Genomic DNA, 19,053 nt, shown 5'->3' on the forward strand with positions numbered 1-19,053 from the left:
TAGAAAAGTACACTTTACAAAAAAGGACTTAGGAAAATTGCAATTGGTTCAGAACAGGGCAGCACGGCTGGCCCTTGGATGTACACAGAGAACTAATATTAATAATATGCATGTCAAAACACAACTTATGGAACAGCGGGGACTGTGAAGCAACACCAACATAGGCACAGACATATGCATACACATACACACAATAGCATATGCACTATATATACACACACATGGATTTTGTACTGTATATACACGTGGTAGTGGTGGAGTAGGGGCCTGGTGGCACACAGTCTGTGAATGTATTGTAATGTTTTTATAATTGTATAAACTGCCTTAATTTTGCTGGACCCCAGGAAGAGAAGTTGCTGCCAAGGCAGCAGCTAATGGGGATCCATAATAAATCCAAATACACCAGAAATGGTATTTGAGCGATATTGTTTTTTATTTCTTCTATTTCTATGTCAGTCCTGGTGATTCTGTAAGTGTAACACACCATACGTTAATTGAACACTGCCCAGCCCTCCTCTTGCCATAGAGGAACCACAGCCTGTGGGACATGCTCCATCTTGCCTTTACAGTAAAGCTCTAACCATTTAGGTCAACAAGTCAAACAGATCATCTAGATTTGTGGTTTCTGGAGGGAATCCAGAAAATAACCATCTAATCATTTGTTGTGTAACACCATATATATTGCGAAATAGGATGAACTGAATGCGTCTCTGAAAGAAATATAAGGAATTATGTTCCATGTCAGTAACGCAATATGAATACAAGGAGGGAACTGTAGATTATAAGGAGACAAATAAAATGTTCCCACTAGTGTGAGCCTAATGAACCTAAACATTCCGTTTCTTTTTGCTTCAGTTGTCACATACCTTTTGGCACCTGTGTGTTCACTAATCAAGGTTAAGCAGCTTAGATGTGTTCCACACCGCTGGGCTTCTGGTAGACAGGTGTTGAACATCTCATCATGGGCTTCTGGTAGACTGCTGTTGAACATCTCATCATGGGCTTCTGGTAGACAGGTGTTGAACATCTCATCATGGGCTTCTGGTAGACAGGTGTGGAACAGCTCATCATGGGCTTCTGGTAGACAGGTGTTGAACAGCTCATCATGGGCTTCTGGTAGACAGGTGTTGAACAGCTCATCATGGGCTTCTGGTAGACAGGTGTGGGGCTTCTGGTAGACAGGTGTTGAACAGCTCATCATCATGGGCTTCTGGTAGACAGGTGTTGAACATCTCATCATGGGCTTCTGGTAGACAGGTGTTGAACATCTCATCATGGGCTTCTGGTAGACAGGTGTTGAACATCTCATCATGGGCTTCTGGTAGACAGGTGTTGAACATCTCATCATGGGCTTCTGGTAGACAGGTATTGAACATCTCATCATGGGCTTCTGGTAGACAGGTGTTGAACAGCTCATCATGGGCTTCTGGTAGACAGGTGTTGAACATCTCATCATGGGCTTCTGGTAGACAGGTGTTGAACATCTCATCATGGGCTTCTGGTAGACAGGTGTTGAACATCTCATCATGGGCTTCTGGTAGACAGGTGTTGAACATCTCATCATGGGCTTCTGGTAGACAGGTGTTGAACAGCTCATCATGGGCTTCTGGTAGACAGGTGTTGAACAGCTCATCATGGGCTTCTGGTAGACAGGTGTTGAACATCTCATCATGGGCTTCTGGTAGACAGGTGTTGAACATCATATCATGGGCTTCTGGTAGACAGGTGTTGGATGGAGTGGTGGGTGGCTACTAGTACCAATGCATAGCCACCAATGTGATAGTTCAACAAAAGATTGTAATGCGTATTTATTTAGTGATTTTCTTATAAATAACCTATACACTACTGTAATAAATTATAGGTAAACAAACTAGTGGTACATTATTTACGTTAGATGGGTAATCATGATATACAGTATACAGTGCCTTGCGAAAGTATTCGGCCCCCTTGAACTTTGCGACCTTTTGCCACATTTCAGGCTTCAAACATAAAGATATAAAACTGTATTTTTTTGTGAAGAATCAATAACAAGTGGGACACAATCATGAAGAGAATCTGTGGAAAGAACTGAAAACTGCTGTTCACAAATGCTCTCCATCCAACCTCACTGAGCTCGAGCTGTTTTGCAAGGAATGGGAAAAAATGTCAGTCTCTCGATGTGCAAAACTGATAGAGACATACCCCAAGCGACTTACAGCTGTAATCGCAGCAAAAGGTGGCGCTACAAAGTATTAACTTAAGGGGGCTGAATAATTTTGCACGCCCAATTTTTCAGTTTTTAATTTGTTAAAAAAGTTTGAAATATCCAATAAATGTCGTTCCACTTCATGATTGTGTCCCACTTGTTGTTGATTCTTCACAAAAAAATACAGTTTTATATCTTTATGTTTGAAGCCTGAAATGTGGCAAAAGGTCGCAAAGTTCAAGGGGGCCGAATACTTTCGCAAGGCACTGTAATTTTAATGTTATATCAAAATAGTGTTACAGACTTCCTGTCATAAATGCAGGAATTCCAGATGAACCAAGACAGTTCCCATGTCTGGTAAAGGAGAAGAGTTGTGTTCAGGTGTGTCACTGTGAAGTATGTTTCCTCCCACACAACCGTCAGGTGTCACAGCGACTCCCACACATTACCTCCATCCATAACCAGACATACAATATACTCAAACCTCTTTTAAAAGAACATGCACTGTGTTACAAAAATGCACACCAAGGAAGGTACAATGTACAGTTAGACTACACACGATAAGGACAGACGGGAGACTTGAGTCCCAAACCCAGCTTTGAGTCAGACTCTCCACCATTCCTTTACCAGTTTTCACTTCCGGATCATCAATTCATGAGAAAGGGATTACTCAAAATTGGAACAAATGTCAATTTCAGTTTTGTTTGCTTGAAAACGTCTCTCAGCTTTGAATCCATTCAAAGTAAGTCAAAGTCAAAACTGAGAAACAATGACCTGGACACATCCCCTAAGACACTATCACACTTACTGAACCTTACACTCAACAAAACACCCACGTGATAATGCATTTATAATCATTTTTAACAACAGACATGCCGTAGTTGTATCAGTGTTTTTGGCAAAGTGTTGTGAAATGAAAAAAAAATCAAATCGATCAACCCTATATACAATACTAGATAAAACTATTGGTATGACAATATCAAATTCTCTAAGACACAGCCATGGGAAAAGCATGAAGAAAGGAATCCCATTTCCCCTTTGATCCTCAAAATCACTGTCAACTCAACCAAACAATAAGAAAACAACTATTTTTCTTCTTCTGTGAAGACATTTTGCAAGCCTCTGACAGTAATTACAGTCACGTGATGGTTAGTACCAGGCTAATGCAATTTCAGCAAGCCCCTCCAGTTCCCCTTCTGTGTACAACACACACGTACTGAGTACCACTGGCTGGGTGCATGTCATCAGCTAGAGAGACAAAGCCCTTCTCAGCAACCTCCATACACAGCTCTCTTTGCAGCATGTTCTGGAAACGTGTGTGTGTGCGCGTGTCTGTGCGTGTACATGTCAAACATAATTTCACAGGTTTGAAGTCTGATGTCTGTGGAAATAGCTTCCCCACAACAGGAAAGTCATTTTCTCACTCCACTACATCTTGTGTGAATAATATGCAGATGGGGCTGACTGACAACACAGATACTCACTTTGAAACCAGCAAACACTTTAGTGTAGGTCTAGTGACATGAGAGTGAAGGAGGTTGAAGTCACGGTTAATATACACGATGGTGGTACTTCTAATGAAATAACATGTATTTCTGGTGGACCAGACAAAAATCACATAGTAGTAGTTTACACAGGATCTAATAGTCTTCCATTGGCCTCAATACATCGAGGTTAGTTGTCTTCTGTTTGCCTAGATACATCCGAGGGTTCATAACCCACCTCAGGCATAACAGCAAGTCCAGACAAGCCATCAGTCATCACAGAGATCATCACAGAGATCATCTCCCAGTATGATGAGTTTAGGAAGATCCCTGGTAGGTCATATAAAGTTGAGACAGGCAACCAGGAAGGATGGGCTCCAGGTTTACTGTCAGAGACCCACCTCCATCTACAGAAGTGAAAGTAAACCAAAAGTATGAACCTGACAGGGCAGGAGTGGCCTTGTAAAAAAACAGCTGCATCATTAACTGATAGCAGCTGCATGATGACACATTCCTGTGACTCTGTACTATGTAAGCTAACAGTTTGGCTTCCGAGTGGGTGTTAGAGAAAAGGTGGGCCTTAACCGGCATTCTTCTTACTCATTGAAATTGTTTACCGTTGATAGGCCTGAACTATGCAAGTCTAAATATTACGCCTGAGCTGTGTTACAGGCTGTTTTTCTGCCCGCTTTGAATTGTGGGAAGCTGTAGAATAATAATAATAATAATAATTTGGGGTTGCTTATATTTGTCCTGTTATTTGTTGCATATCCCAACTCCTCCTGAGACACCCGCAGGGAGTGGGGTCACATCCAGGGTCACCATTGTACAGCACCACTGGAGCATTATTTATTTATTTACCTTTATTTAACTAGGCAAGTTAGTTAAGAACAAATTCTTATTTTCAATGACGGCCTAGGAACAGTGGGTTAACTGCCTGTTCAGGGGCAGAACGACAGATTTGTACCTTGTCAGCTCGGGGGTTTGAACTTGCAACCTTCCGGTTACTAGTCCAACGCTCTAACCACGAGGCTACCCTGCCGCCCCATTAAGGGTTAAGTGCCTTGCTCAAGGGCACAGTGAGTATATTTTTGTTGTTAGGGGACATCATTATGTTATCTTTACAGGGTGTGTGTATGTATATTGTGTTTCAATTAGAGGTCGACCGATTATGATTTTTCAATGCTGATACCGATATCGATTATTGGAGGACCAAAAAAGCTGATACCGATTAATCGTGCGATTTTTAAATTTATTTGTAATAATGACAATTACAACAATACTGAATTAACACTTATTTTAACTTAATATAATACATCAATAAAATCAATTTAGCCTCAAGTAAATAATGAAACATGTTCAATTTGGTTTAAATAATGCAAAAACAAAGTGTTGGAGAAGAAAGTAAAAGTGCAATATGTGCTATGTAAGAAAGCTAACATTTCAGTTCCTTGCTCAGAACATGAGAACATATGGTGGTTCCTTATAACATGAGTCTTCAATATTCCCAGGTAAGAAGTTTTTAGTTAAAGTCATTATAGGAATTATAGGACTATTTCTCTCTATTCCATATACCTTTGACTATTGAATGTTCTAATAGATACTTTAGTATTGCCAGCCTAATCTCAGGAGTTGATAGGCTTGAAGTCATAAACAGCACTGTGCATCCCAGCATTGCTAAGAGCTGCTGTTTGAATGAATGCTTACGAGCCTGTTGCTGCCTACCACTGCTCAGTCACTACTCTATCAAATCATATACTTAATTATCATATAATAAACACAAAAATACGAGCCTTTGGTCATTAATATGGTCAAATCCGGAAACTATCATTTCGAAAACAAAACGTTTATTCTTTCAGTGAAATACGGAACCGTTCTGCTAACTAGCTAGCCATTTCACTTCGGTTACACCAGCCTCATCTCGGGAGTTGATAGGCTTGAAGTCATAAACAGCGCAATGCTTGACGCACAACGAAGAGCTGCTGGCAAAACGCACAAAAGTGCTGTTTGAAAGAATGTTTACGCGCCTGCTTCTGCCTACCACCGCTCAGTCAGATACTTGTATGCTTGTATGCTCAGTCAGATTATATGCAACGCAGGACACACTAGATAATATCTAGTAATATCATCAACCATGTGTAGTTAACTAGTGATTATGATTGATTGATTGTTTTTTATAAGATAAGTTTAATGCTAGCTAGCAAATTACCTTGGCTTACTGCATTCGCGTAACAGGCAGTCTCCTTGTGGAGTGCGGAGTGCAACGAGAGAGAGGCAGGTCGTTATTGCGTTGGACTAGTTAACTGTAAGGTTGTAAGATTGGATCCCCCGAGCTGACAAGGTGAAAATCTGTCGTTCTGCCCATGAACAAGGCAGTTAACCCACCGTTCCTAGGCCGTCATTGAAAATAAGAATGTGTTCTTAACTGACTTACCTAGTAAAATAAAGGTAGAAAAAATAGAACAAAAAAGAAAAAAGAAAAAAATTGGCAAATCGACGGCCAAAAATACAGATTTCCGATTGTTATGAAAACTTGAAATCGGCCCTAATTAATCGGCCATTCCGATTAATCGGTTGACCTCTAGTTTCAATGTGTGTGTACCTACCTCTGTGACTTGGTTCATCTGGTACTCCTGTAGTTGCTGTTGGAAGCCATAGTTCGGGCCTACGAAGGAACGCACGGCCTTGACAGCCGACAGACACTCCTCCCAGCTGTAGGTGGTGACGGTCATCAGGTAGGCCACCACCATGGTGGTACTACGGGACACACCGGCCAGGCTGCATTATGGGACAGGGACATGGAGAGCATAGTCATGAGGGGTCAGGTACGGTCAACAGAAAGTTAGTGGTTTATGGTTAGGTGGTGTACGTACCAGTGCACCAGACAGGCCCCTCCATTTAGACGACATTCGTGGATGAACCTGATGCTCTCTTTGAAATGCTGTGACCTGCAAAGACAAAACCACATGGCCTTATAGGTACAAGTACAGAATAAAAAGTAAAAAAAAAAAAAAAAGTATATCACTGATCATATCAGGATGTGGATTGTCTTGTCATAGGTGAGACTAGGGCTGTTAAGACGACCAGATTTCCGCCACACTGGTGGTCATGAGTCATGACCATTTAGTCACAGTAATTAGGCTTCTCCAAGCTCTGATGCTGCCATGGTCATTAGTAGCCTACCTAACTTACATTTAACATTTTTTTACATTTAAGTCATTTAGCAGACGCTCTTATCCAGAGCGACTTACAAATTGGTGCATTCACCTTAGTGGAATAGTACTTCAAGACAAGTGTACATTGCCAAGCTTTTAAGTGTATTTTGTTGAGCAGAAGAGGGCTCAATTCATTTAACTGGCTGGGGTACCACAATCTGATGGAACTGAATTTGACAGGAAATTGCTAGCTATTAGACCAAATTCAAACCATTTCAGTGACTGCAAAATACTATCATATTTCTGACATAGTGTCATGTTTTGCTTCTCATACGTTAACTTTCTTTAGAGACAGACAACTTGCTAACTGCCTGGAACTCAGCACTCTATTGTCCCTCTAATCACTCTGACATCAATGCAAATGTAAAACATCTAAATCAAACACTTCATGAGAGCCCATGAGCTCATGTTGTGCAACATTTCTATAGGCTATGCATGAGAAAACAGAGTGATGGCCTCTGTTAGAAAGAGGAGGATCACATCAGCTTGCTATAGGCTAGGCTAACTATCTTTATTTCTCAACTTTCCTAATACTAAGCAAATTGATTAAATTTACAACAGGAGTATAGCCTACCTGGCTGGCATGGAAATGAACCACGGGTAAAAGCATCCTCCATTCACTATTTAAATGCATAGATGACATGTATTTTTTCCCCTGACCCTGTTTCGAGACAGGGGTATGATAAATCAAAATTTCCCACATATATTATTTAGTATATGTAAAGACAAGATTAAATCAAGAATAGTCTGATGGGTGAAAATATTAGCTTATTACTTGTGAATGATGCCCAGATTAAGGCAAGAAACAGTGCATGCCTTTTTTGGGGGACTTTTTCCAAATCATAGTTGCACACCTCATGTAGCCTAGCCCATAGGCCTATATGTTTTGATAAGGATGGTATCACAACTGAAGTGGCCAAATAACATCTTAAAATTAAGCACATGAATCCGTTTTACAAGGGGTGTAGAACCTAACTGGCATACATAAGCAGCGCGTGAGTTTCAAGTTTGGGGAAAATCATTTTTCACCATAAAAATTCACTTCTATAATAAAAGCATTACATTCATAATCGCATTTGCGGTCACTTTTGAGAATGGTGTTTTCCTGCTAATGGAAGATTTGCGTTTTTAGCCTACTATGGTGTGCACATTGCTGCGCTTATAATGTGAAGAAATATCCTTATAGTTTATCAACATTTTAAGCAAAATTTTCAGGAGAAGTGAATTATAATTATTACATTCAGCCCAAGGGCACAATGGCCACTTACCGCAAAATACATAGATTTTTGGCATTACAGCCACACAAAGGGGATGCCACCGGAAAATTCTATGCATTATCAAGTGCTTGTCAAATTGTGAATGAGAGACTGATGAAGTGTACAGCTTGTGCAAAAAAAACAAAGCAGAGCTGATGCCTTTCATGCAACTTTCTTCAAATCATCATTAGAGTCGCTATATGCAGCCTAAGAATGTATTAAGCATCAGAACAGATAACCCAACGTTTGTATCACAACCAAAGTTACATAAATAACTGGAAAACAAGTATTTAGGAGTACCTGTTTCTTTGTTAACCTCAACACAGAATAACTGCATATGCACACTCCTTTAAAATGTTTGGAGAAAATATCCTTTCTATTTTATTCAGCTATGTTGAATTGTATTCTTCATACTAAACAGTTAACCCACTGTTCCTAGGCCGTCATTGAAAATAAGAATTTGTTCTTAACTGACTTGCCTAGTTAAATAAAAGGTAAATACTATACAATAATGTAAAACAATTCCACAGAATTCTAAGCAAATCTTGTCTGCTAAATAATCTAGTGTAGCCCACAGACGGTCAGTTAATTAACGGTCAATTACTTGACAATCAACGGCTGACAAAATGTCACGACCGTCACAGCCCTCGGTGAGACCAGATCTATAACTATATAAATAGATTTCAGGTCACATTTTATGGGATATGAGAAAGAACAGGAAGAAGTGAAACTAAGGTGTAAAAGTCATCTGGACCCCATCTCTGCACAACACAAGTTCCTTCAATCCGTTTCATCTTAGTCATGATGTCCAGATAGATACAGTGGGGCAAAAAAGTATTTAGTCAGCCACCAATTGTGCAAGTTCTCCCACTTAAAAAAGATGAGAGAGGCCTGTAATTTACATCATAGGTACACTTCAACTATGACAGACAAAATGAGAAAAAAATATCCAGAAAATCACATTGTAGGATTTTTTATGAATTTATTTGCAAATTATGGTGGAAAATAAGTATTTGGTCACCTACAAACAAGCAAGATTTCTGGCTCTCATAGACCTGAAACTTCATCTTTAAGAGGCTCCTCTGTCCTCCACTCGTTACCTATATTAATGGCACCTGTTTGAAATTGTTATCAGTATAAAAGACACCTGTCCACAACCTCAAACAGTCACACTCCAAACTCCACTATGGCCAAGACCAAAGAGCTGTCAAAGGACACCAGAAACAAAATTGTAGACCTGCACCAGGCTGGGAAGACTGAATCTGCAATAGGTAAGCAGCTTGGTTTGAAGAAATCAACTGTGGGAGCAATTAATTATTAGGAAATGGAAGACATACAAGACCACTGATAATCCCCCTCGATCTGGGGCTCCACGCAAGATCTCACCCCGTGGGGTCAAAATGATCACAAGAACGGTGAGCAAAAATCCCAGAACCACACGGGGGGACCTAAGTGAATGACCTGCAGAGAGCTGGGACCAAAGTAACAAAGCCTACCTTCAGTAACACACTACGCCGCCAGGGACTCAAATCCTGCAGTGCCAGACGTGTCCCCCTGCTTAAGCTAGTACATGTCCAGGCCCGTCTGAAGTTTGTTAGAGAGCATTTGGATGATCCAGAAGAAGATTGGGAGAATGTCATATGGTCAGATGAAACCAAAATATAACTTTTAGGTAAAAACTCAACTCGTCGTGTTGATGACAAAGAATGCTGAGTTGCATCCAAAGAACACCATACCTACTGTGAAGCATGGGGGTGGAAACATCATGCTTTGGGGCTGTTTTTCTGCAAAGGGACCAGGACGACTGATCTGTGTAAAGGAAAGAATGAATGGGGCCATGTATCGTGAGAATTTGAGTGAAAACCTCCTTCCATCAGCAAGGGCATTGAAGATGAAACGTGGCTGGGTCTTTCAGCATGAAGGAGTGGCTTCGTAAGAAGCATTTCAAGGTCCTGGAGTGGCCTAGCCAGTCTCCAGATCTCAACCCCATAGAAAATCTTTGGAGGGAGTTGAAAGTCCGTGTTACCCAGCAACAGCCCCAAAACATCACTGCTCTAGAGAAGATCTGCATGGAGGAATGGGCCAAAATACCAGCAAGTGTGTGAAAACCTTGTGAAGACTTACAGAAATGTTTGACCTCTGTCATTGCCAACAAAGGGTATATAACAAAGTATTGAGATAAACTTTTGTTATTGACAAAATACTTATTTTCCACCATAATTTGCAAATAAATTCATTAAAAATCCTACAATGTGATTTTCTGGATTTTTTCTCTCATTTTGTCTGTCATAGTTGAAGTGTACCTATGATGAACATTACAGGCCTCTCATCTTGTTAAGTGGGAGAACTTGGACATTTGGTGGCTGACTAAATACTTTTTTGCCCCACTGTACCTGTCCTGTCTTATACCCAAGTAACCATGTACCTGTGTCCAATCATCACATCACTGGGAAGTCCCAGGGCATATTTTGTAGTTTAGTAATTTAGCAGATGCTCTTATCTAGAACGACTTACATTCGTGCATTAATCTTAAGATAGCTACTGTTGGTGAGACAACATCACAATTATATCAAGTACATTTTCCCTCAAAGTATTGATCAGCAAAGTCAGTGCTAGTAGGAAAAGACGCATAACGATGTTATGGAGGGGGAAGGGATGGGTAGCTTACTCTCGAGATGGTGGTGGAAGTGATCTCTCCTTTACAGTAGTCTTGTTTAGTAGCACTCTCCACTGGACACTACTAGGAGAAGCTAGAAGTATTTTCAATTCAACTTCCACTGTCATCCAAGAAAGTCATAATATCTCTTTGTCAATTCAAGCACCTTTGTAGGACTGAGGTAATGAGAGTATAGGAGACTCCTATACTGCTTCCCCTCCCAGACTTTACAACCACTATCATTCCATCTTTAGAGATCATCTTTTCATGTAGATCAATACAGCATATACCCCAATTAACATTCTCCTTCCTGTCTACCCTAAACTGTAATGTAGATCAATACAGCATATACCCCAACTAACATTCTCCTTCCTGTCTACCCTAAACTGTAATGTAGATCAATACAGCATATACCCCAACTAACATTCTCCTTCCTGTCTACCCTAAACTGTAATGTAGATCAATACAGCATATACCCCAACTAACATTCTCCTTCAGTCTACCCTAAACTGTAATGTAGATCAATACAGCATATACCCCAATTAACATTCTCCTTCCTGTCTACCCTAAACTGTAATGTAGATCAATACAGCATATACCCCAATTAACATTCTCCTTACTGTCTACCCTAAACTGTTTTTTGGTGTTGGTCTATGACTACCACTCCAAACACTATTGGGAAATAGTAGTGAAGCGTTGCGCAATAGGAGAGTCATATGGTGGGGAGCATTGTCCTATAACAGCAAAGGCTGCTTGGTTACCCAACCAACTCAACAGCCAGGGGCTAAAATAGATGGATTGCACGTTCCCTCCTCACTTGGAGCCAAACTCTTGCTGAAAGATGTCTCCTCAGCACTTTTCTAATTATTTCTGGTCCAGCAGTTTCCGGCTATCTTGTTAAATGTGCAGAAATGTATTAGGTGCCGTGTATTTTGTGTTTTGACAGGCTGAACTCCAAATCAAAACAAAAAGAATTAGGATCTTACACTGAGTATACAAAACATTAAGAACACCTGCTCTTTCCATGACAGACTGACCAGGTGAATCCAGGTGAAAGCTATGATCCCTTATTGATGTCACTTGATTGAATCCAATTCAATCAGTGTAGATGAAGGGGCGGAGACAGGCTAAAGAAAGATTCTTAAGCCTTGAGACACAGAGTGTCTATGTGCCATTCAGAGGGTGAATGGGCAAGAAATAAATAGTGCCTTTGAAAGGGGTATGGTAGTAGGTGCCAAGTTCACCTGTATCAATAACTATACCAGTGTCAAGAACTGCAATGGGGGGGGATTGGTATACTCAGTGTATATTTAACTGAGAAGGTGTGATATATGGCCAATATACCACGGCTAACGTCTGTTCTTAGGCACAACGCATCGCAAAGTGCCTGGACACAGCCCTGAGCTGTGGTATATTGGCCATATATCACAACCCCCAAGGTGCCTTATTGCTATTATAAACTGGTTACCAATGTAATTAGAGCAGTACAAATACATGTTTTGTCATACACGTGGTATACGGTCTGCTATACCACAGCTGTCAGCCAAATCAGCATTCAGGGCTCGAACCACCCATATTAAAATCACAAATGAAGGACAGTGGCAAACTGTATGGTTGTATCCAAACAAAGACTCTGTGGTGCTTTAGTTTTGTGATATCTGGTAACTGAAGATAAAGCACCTGATTCTAATTATAATTATTGGTTCTTGAGTGTTTAATAAAACATCACGAAGTGAGGGTCAGGTCCGCATCCTACCACAATCATTTGACACACTCGGTCTCATCAGGAGCTCACAGATATTTATTTATTTCACCTTTATTTAACCAGGTAGGCCAGTTGAAAACAAGTTCTCATTTACAACTACGACCTGGCCAAGATAAAGCAAAGCAGTGCGACAAAAACAACAGAGTTACACATAAAGTCCTAGCCCCTAGGGCCCCTAGCCATGTCAGTCCCTGGCCTGGTCTCTAAAAGCGGGGAACAGGGGGACGTGATGAAACCAGCGGGACGACCGTTAGCCCTGTTTTCCCAGCCTAGGGATTGTGACAGAGAGGGACTATAATAGACCTGGTGACCGAGGCACAGCAGGATGTCACAGCAAGGCTTCCTTCCTGCTGCCTGCAGACCAGTTGGTTGCAACAGGGGGTGGGGGGTGGGGGGGTCAGAGGCCCCCCAACCCAACAACAACATCCCCTCCTCACCTCATCCTCAACCTCCAACCACCCTCATCATTATTATCATCATCATCATCATCTCTCTCCTTTTCCTCTGAGAAGACAAGTGACTGACAGACTGACTGAGTTATGCTCTGCTTGCGGAGGTTTAAAAAAATACTTGTTAGTCGCCAAAGTTACGGAGCATGTCTTTAACACTAGTGTCTGTCTCTTTCTGACTGACTGGCAGACAGGGTGTTTCTGTCCAGGTATGAAAAGCAGGGTAGGACATTCCACCCTGGGAGTTATCCTTACTGCGCTACACAGCGTGCTACAATACTAATGTAATGAGCAGTTATTCATGTGGACAGTGGACACAGAACAAACTCAACAGATGGTGCAGGTCATAGGTGCCAGGGAAGTAGCTAGCTCTCATTTATAGGAGCTCTAATAGTGGTGCATGGCACAAAGGTAATGAGTATGACTAAAGACTAGGGTTGAATAGTGGGTATTGGGTTACTGAGATTTACCACCCAAACCAACTCCCTTTTCCTGGAGTAAATAACAGTGAGAAACCGGTAAATTATAATAAATTATTTATATGAACAGCATGCAGTGAAATGGAACTGTTACATTATAAGTTATGTATAAATCTGGCTTCTCTACGGCCTTCTATTTGACATCTGCACGACCAATCATCTCATCATGGTAACTGTTTTTCTTGTGACAGGTAGGCCCTGCATGTGCTGCAGGATTTCCTATGGTAGAGTAATATAAGGACTGAATACGCATCTAATTTATACATCTCCATCTGGCTTTCGGGGGTGACCAAATTTTTTGTTTGTAATGATTATTATTATTTTTTTTTTCAGCTGCAGGGTTTTAAAACAGCCTATCACTCGAATATTGTTGCTCTCTCACAGTCTCTCTCTCACTCCATCAATTACATTCAAAATAGATAGACAATATATATATTTTTAAATACACATACATACAGTGGGGCAAAAAGTATTTAGTCAGCCACCAATCGTGCAAGTTCTTCCACTTAAAAAGATGAGAGGCCTGTAATTTTCATTATAGGTAGACTTCAACTATGACAGACAAAATTAGAAGAAAAATCCAGAAAATCACATTGTAGGATTTTTAATGAATTTATTTGCAAATTATGGTGGAAAATAAGTATTTGGTCACCTACAAACAAGCAAGATTTCTGGCTCTCACAGACCCGTAACTTCTTCTTTAAGAGGCTCCTCTGTCCTCCACTCGTTTCCTGTATTAACGGCACCTGTTTGAACTTGTTATCAGTATAAAAGACACCTGTCCACAACCTCAAACAGTCACACTCCAAACTCCACTATGGCCAAGACCAAAGAGCTGTCAAAGGACACCAGAAACAAAATTGTAGACCTGAACCAGGCTGGGAAGACTGAATCTGCAATAGGTAAGCAGCTTGGTTTGAAGAAATCAACTGTGAGAGCAATTATTAGGAAATGGAAGACATACAAGACCACTGATAATCTCCCTCGATCTGGGGCTCCACGCAAGATCTCACCCCGTGGGGTCAAAATGATCACAAGAACGGTGAGCAAAAATCCCAGAACCACACGGGGGGACCTAGTGAATGACCTGCAGAGAGCTGGGACAAAGCCTACCATCAGTAACACACTACGCCGCCAGGGACTCAAATCCTGCAGTGCCAGACGTGTCCCCCTGCTTAATCCAGTACATGTCCAGGCCCGTCTGAAGTTTGCTAGAGAGCATTTGGATGATCCAGAAGAAGATTGGGAGAATGTCATATGGTCAGATGAAACCAAAATATAACTTTTAGGTAAAAACTCAACTCATCATGTTTGGAGGACAAAGAATGCTGAGTTGCATCCAAAGAACACCATACCTACTGTGAAGCATGGGGGTGGAAACGTCATGCTTTGGAGCTGTTTTTCTGCAAAGGGACCAGGACGACTGATCCGTGTAAAGGAAAGAATTAATGGGGCCATGCATCATGAGATTTTGAGTGAAAACCTCCTTCCATCAGCAAGGGCATTGAAGATGAAACGTGGCTGGGTCTTTCAGCATGACAATGATCCCAAACACACCGCCCGGGCAACGAAGGAGTGGCTTCGTAAGAAGCATTTCAAGGTCCTGGAGTGGCCTAGCCAGTCTCCAGATCTCAACCCCATAGAAAATCTTTGGAGGGAGTTGAAAGTCTGTTGCCCAGCAACAGCTCCAAAACATCACTGCTCTAGAGGAGATCTGCATGGAGGAATGGGCCAAAATAACAGCAGTGTGTGAAAACCTTGTGAAGACTTACAGAAAACATTTGACCTCTGTCATAGCCAACAAAGGGTATATAACAAAGTATTGGTAAAAAAAATTTCTTACCTTTATTTTACTAGGCAGTTAAGAACAAACTCTTATTTTCAATGACGGCCTAGGAACAGTGGCAGAACGACAGATTTTGTACCTTGTCAGCTCGGGGATTTGAACTTGCAACCTTTTGGTTACTAGTCCAATGCTCTAACCACTAGGCTACCCTGCTGCCCGATAAACTTTTGTTATTGACCAAATACTTATTTTCCACCATAATTTGCAAATAAATTCATTAAAAATCCTACAATGTGATTTTCTGGATTTTTTTTCTTCTCATTTTGTCTGTCATAGCTGAAGTGTACCTATGATGAAAATTACAGGCCTCTCATCTTTTTAAGTGGGAGAACTTGCACAATTGGTGGCTGACTAAAAAATGTTTTGCCCCACTAAGTCTCCAACTTCAGCAATTTTTGCAATTCGTTCCAGTCATTGGCAGCAGAGAACTGTAAGGAAAGGCAGCCAAATAAGGTGTTGGCTTTGGGGATGACCAGTGAGATATACCTGCTGGAGCGTGTGGGTGTTAAGGTGACCAGTGAGCTGAGATAAGGCAGAGCTTTACCTAGCAAATACTTAGATGACTTGGAGCCAGTGGGTCTTGCGATGAATATGTAGCAATGGCCAGCCGACGAGAGCATACAGGTCGCAGTGGTGGGTGGTATATGAGGCTTTGGTGACAAAAGGGATGGCACTGTGATAGACTGCATCCAATTTGTTGAGTAGAGTGTTGGAGTCTATTTTGTAAATGACATCGCCGAAGTCGAGGATCGGTAGGATAGTCAGTTTTACGAGAGTATGTTTGGCAGCGTGAGTGAAGGAGGCTTTGTTGCGAAATAGGAAGACGATTCTAGATGTAATTTTGGATTGGAGATGCTTAATATGAGTCTGGAGGGAGAGTTTACAGTCTAGCCAGACACCTAGGTATTTGTAGTTGTCCACATATTCTAAGTCAGAACTGTCCAGAGTAGTCAGGTGGGCAGCGATCGGTTGAAGAGCATGCATTTAGTTTTACTAGAGGCCACGGAAGGAGTGTTGCATGGCATTGAAGCTTGTTTGGAGGTTAGTTAACACAGTGTCCAAAGAAGGGCCAGATGTATACAGAATGGTGTCGTCTGCGTAGAGGTGAATCAAGGAATCACCCGCAGCAAGAGCGACATCATTGATATATACAGAGAAAAGAGTCGGACCGAGAATTGAACCCTGTGGTACCCCCATAGAGACTGCAAGAGGTCCGTACAACAAGCCCTCCAATTTGACACACTGAACTCTAATGAAGTAGTTGGTGAACCGGGCGAGGCAGTCATTTGAGAAACCAAGGCTGTTGAGTCTGCCGATAAGAATACAGTGATTGACAGAGTCGAAAGCCTTGGCCAGGTCGATGAAGACGGCTGCACAGTACTGTGAGGAAATTACTTTTAAAAGAACAACCAGGCATCCTCTACTGACAGGATGAGGTCAATATCCTTCCAGGATATCCAGGCCAGGTCAATTAGAAAGGCCTGCTCTCTGAAGTGTTTTAGGGAGCGATTGACAGTGATGAGGGGTGGTCGTTTGACCGCGGACCCAAAACGGATGCAGGCAATGAGGCTGTGATCACTAAGATCCTGACTGAAAACAGCAGAGGTGTATTTGGAGGGTAAGTTGGTCAGGATAATATCTATGAGGGTGCCCATGTTTACGGATTTAGGGTTGTACCTGGTAGGTTCCTAATTTATGTGAGATTGAGGGCATCTAGTTTAGATTGTATGGAGGCCAGGGTGATAAGCATATCCCAGTTTAGGTCACCTAACAGAACAAACTCTGAAGATAGATGGGGGGGGAATCAATTCACATATGGTGTCCAGGGCACAGCTTGGAGCTGAGGGGGTTCTATAACAGGTGGCAACAGTGAGAGACTTATTTCTGGAGAGATTCATTTTTAAAATTAGAAGCTCAAACTATTTGGGCATAGACCTGGAAAGTATGACAGAACTTTGCAGGCTAACTCCACCCCCTTTGGCAGTTCTATCTTGACGGAAAATGTTGTAGTTGGGGATGGAAATCTTAGAATTTTTGGTGGCCTTCCTAAGCCAGGATTCAGATATGGCTAGGACATCAGGGTTGGCGGAATGTGCTAAAGCAGTGAGAAAAACAAACAAGGAGGCTTCTGATGTTAACATGCATGAAACCAAGGCTTTTACGGTTACAGAAGTTAACAAATGAAAGCGCATGGGGACACACAGGGCTACACCGACATTCGGCAAAGGCCGGTTGAGGGCACATCGGACGGAATAACGTCGGTGGACCAGTCGTGATGGATTGGCGGGGCTCGGTGTCGACAAAGGGTTCAGGCCAATTGGCAAAAGAGGTATTGTAGCTGGAGTAATTCTGTTTGCTAGCCGGGAGATAGCGTTAGCCACTATAGCGACTCGGTAGCAGCGAGCTAAATAAATAATCATAACATTTAAAACTATATAAATATAAAAATACATACAAAAATAAGACTCATAAATATCAAAAAGAAGTAATAAAGACAAATAGAAACAAAATTGTGTTGATTTGGTACTGAGCATCAATACATAACACATCCCCCAACACTGTCAACCAAGAGTCAAGACTAAACCAATTCACCTTGGTGGTGTGCAGACTGGTTTTATATTATTCTTAACGATTTCACCACAAACAAGAAAACAATGCAACAAATTGTCTGTGAAACTATATATTCACAGTATTATGAAGGAATTGTGGTTTATTTGGTAGCATTTCGTAGTGTGATTGACTTTACTGATTGCATTAGTACTGTACAAAGTTAGAGGTGCGCTATTTGATAGATTCCCCCTATCAAATAGCGCACCTCTATCTCGGGCTTCCAGTGGGGAGACCTGAGGACAACCTACCCCCAACAACCTCCCCATCTCGTACTTCTGAGTGGGAGACCTTCCATGGCAGTAGCCTGCCTAGCTCACAAACGAGAATCAGGGTGCCCAGTCCGACAAGGTTAATTGATCCACAGTCCCAAACGGTGACATGATATCATTGACGTGACGTGCAAAGGAGCGATAGAAAAACCGATCACGCAAATGTCACCATTCCGTTTTTTTGCGCGGGCACCCCGTGCTGCCCCCGGCAAGATGCCGTCCTGGGCGGCTGCCCATGTCGCCTATACCTAAATCTGCCACTGCATAATCGCATTTGCAGTCACTTTTGATAATGGTGTTTTCCTGCTAATGGAACATTCCCACTTATAGCCTACTACCATGTTCACATTGCTGTACTTGTAATGTGAAAAATTGGCTAATAGTTTATCAACATTTTACGCAAAATATTCTGATCAGTTGCGTCAGGCACATTGCTTAAAACAGGTTTTTTGATGCTAGTGGTTGGATTCATTTGGGATCTATCACATCCCACAACTGTCCCAGACTATGTTTGGAATATTTATTTCTCACACAGAATAGGTCAACTTTTGTACTATGGGGGATAGTAGATTGACATAGGCTAGTGTTTTTGCTGTTCGTTAGGCCTACTCATCTTGTTGGCTGACGAAAAGCAAATATGGACAGTTATTCCAATATCTTCAAAATGCACCTGGGAATTGGATACGGACGTGCGCAGATGCATCCCAGATGTGTCCATCTTCACTTGTGACCTGTGAGAAAGACCATCACAGAGCCATGTGAGTGAGAGGTGCTTCGGCAAGCAGCAATGAGAAGGGAATTATAATAATTATATTCAGCCCAGGGGCACAACGGCCACA

At 41.7% G+C, this 19,053-nt stretch overlaps 1 protein-coding gene across 1 annotated transcript in view; it reads right to left on the reverse strand.

Moving 5' to 3' along the window:
* Nucleotides 1-19,053, reverse strand: part of LOC115113673 (interferon regulatory factor 8-like) — a 55,473-nt gene that overhangs the window by 25,461 nt on the left and 10,959 nt on the right. The window contains exons 5-6 of the mRNA XM_065013122.1: nucleotides 6,543-6,617; nucleotides 6,276-6,447 (exon numbers count right to left, since the gene is read on the reverse strand). Of these exons, the coding sequence (XP_064869194.1) occupies nucleotides 6,276-6,447; nucleotides 6,543-6,617 (247 nt within the window). The remainder of the gene's footprint in view (nucleotides 1-6,275; nucleotides 6,448-6,542; nucleotides 6,618-19,053) is intronic.

The sequence above is a fragment of the Oncorhynchus nerka genome, linkage group LG28, assembly GCF_034236695.1.
Source record: "Oncorhynchus nerka isolate Pitt River linkage group LG28, Oner_Uvic_2.0, whole genome shotgun sequence".
Lineage (NCBI taxonomy): Eukaryota > Metazoa > Chordata > Actinopteri > Salmoniformes > Salmonidae > Oncorhynchus > Oncorhynchus nerka.